At 51.6% G+C, this 1371-nt stretch overlaps 2 protein-coding genes across 2 annotated transcripts; both read left to right on the top strand.

Moving 5' to 3' along the window:
* Positions 1 to 80: 80 nt before the first annotated feature.
* CTAM01_17330 (uncharacterized protein) lies at positions 81 to 668 on the top strand (the record flags this gene model as incomplete). The annotated part of the gene is made up of 3 exons (XM_060533315.1): positions 81 to 279; positions 342 to 397; positions 519 to 668. 3 exons carry the CDS (start codon positions 81 to 83, stop codon positions 666 to 668), a joined length of 405 nt encoding a protein of 134 aa, XP_060372108.1.
* A 123-nt stretch (positions 669 to 791) lies between these two features.
* Positions 792 to 1121, top strand: CTAM01_17329 (uncharacterized protein; the record flags this gene model as incomplete). Its single annotated transcript, XM_060533314.1, has 1 exon — positions 792 to 1121. One exon carries the CDS (start codon positions 792 to 794, stop codon positions 1119 to 1121), a length of 330 nt encoding a protein of 109 aa, XP_060372107.1.
* Between the last annotated feature and the right edge of the window lie 250 nt (positions 1122 to 1371).

The following is a 1371-nucleotide window of genomic DNA, read 5'->3' as shown; positions in this document are numbered from 1 at the left end:
GTGTTTCCGCAAAAAACAAAGCCGCTCCGATAATCAGCTGAACGAACGCACAATCTAGGAGAAAAACCGGGATCCATGCAATGACTCGACCAGAGCTAGGGGAATCGCCAGTGCCACCAGATGCGAACGAGAGCATGACTGTGATGATTGCGATGAAGGGTGTTGTGATCGCAGATGCAGAGAGAAAGAAGCCTGCAAATGCAGCCGTCATTGACGTGTTCGTCGGAGGGGCTTTTGATAGCACGGTCATGGCGGTCATGCTGAGAGTAACGCATGCGAGTAGGATTGGGAAGTACACGCTCTGCAGTCGTCGCATGATTGTGGTGGCTGCAGCATGTCAGTCTACTTCGACACTCTGAGTCTGTTCTTCTGTGAAAAGGCGGGGAACCTTGCATTTGTCAATAGTGAAAGATTTTGTCTCCCCAGTAAAAAGAATCGTATAAGGAGCACGCATTTTGCTCCGAGGACTGCTCCGAGGACGGCGGCTGCATGTGTTATGACGGCGCAAATACCCGAAGGTCGTGCAGGACCCGCCTCTGGCCAAGTTCGGAACGACCCTTCCTCACACGTCAGCAGCTGAGGACGCCAAGCATCCACAATTTGCTTTCCGCAACCCAGTCAAAATTACAATGACCGATTTGTTCACTGCTTCAAACGCCTCTTTGTGACTTTTGGTGCAGATTCCTGCTGTAGGAAAAGTGGCTGCCCGGTTGACGCCACGATATGGAGAGTTATTAGGCTCTTTCTGTCGGATCAGAAGCAGAACATACCCGCGACTCTGATGGGCCACAATGACCGCCGGCGATGAACAGATCGGCCGCTCGGTCTCCAGCCAGCAAGTCGTCGCAGTAAAAATCTCGCCTTATCTCGCAGAAGTCAAGTTAGATCAGCTGACCTTCGTTACTACCAGAGGCATACGATTCGGCTCTGATCCCTGTGGCACTGTGCGGACGCCAAAGCTCACAGTCGCGCTCACACTGTACGTTGCTTTCCAAAAGCGGATCTTCTTCCCGTTGAAAAAGACAAAACCTGCCGGAGATCGCCATGGCGACCCGTTTGCAAGGTACATTGCAAGAAACATACGGAGTGGATGCGACATGCGAAAGCGCGTGGAGAAGTGAGCTCTGGGCCGTGTTTGAAGGCGTCCATGCATAGCTTTCAACGGCAGCGTCTCTCTCCTTGCCCTAAGTCAGAGGCAATGTACAGTGCGACAGGAGCTGTATTTGACGATTATGGGAGAGCTTAAGATTCATACATAACTTCAGGAGAACTGAGCTCGATACCAAATGCACAACAGCAGGTGCTCAAGTTGATCATTCGTCATCTTTATCCGCCCACTACAGTAGAAGCTACATACACTACACGCGCGTC

This window comes from Colletotrichum tamarilloi (assembly GCF_030869305.1).
Source record: "Colletotrichum tamarilloi strain Tom-12 chromosome Unknown Scaffold_509.1, whole genome shotgun sequence".
Taxonomy (NCBI): domain Eukaryota; kingdom Fungi; phylum Ascomycota; class Sordariomycetes; order Glomerellales; family Glomerellaceae; genus Colletotrichum; species Colletotrichum tamarilloi.
This window is presented reverse-complemented; position numbering and strand designations above follow the sequence as displayed.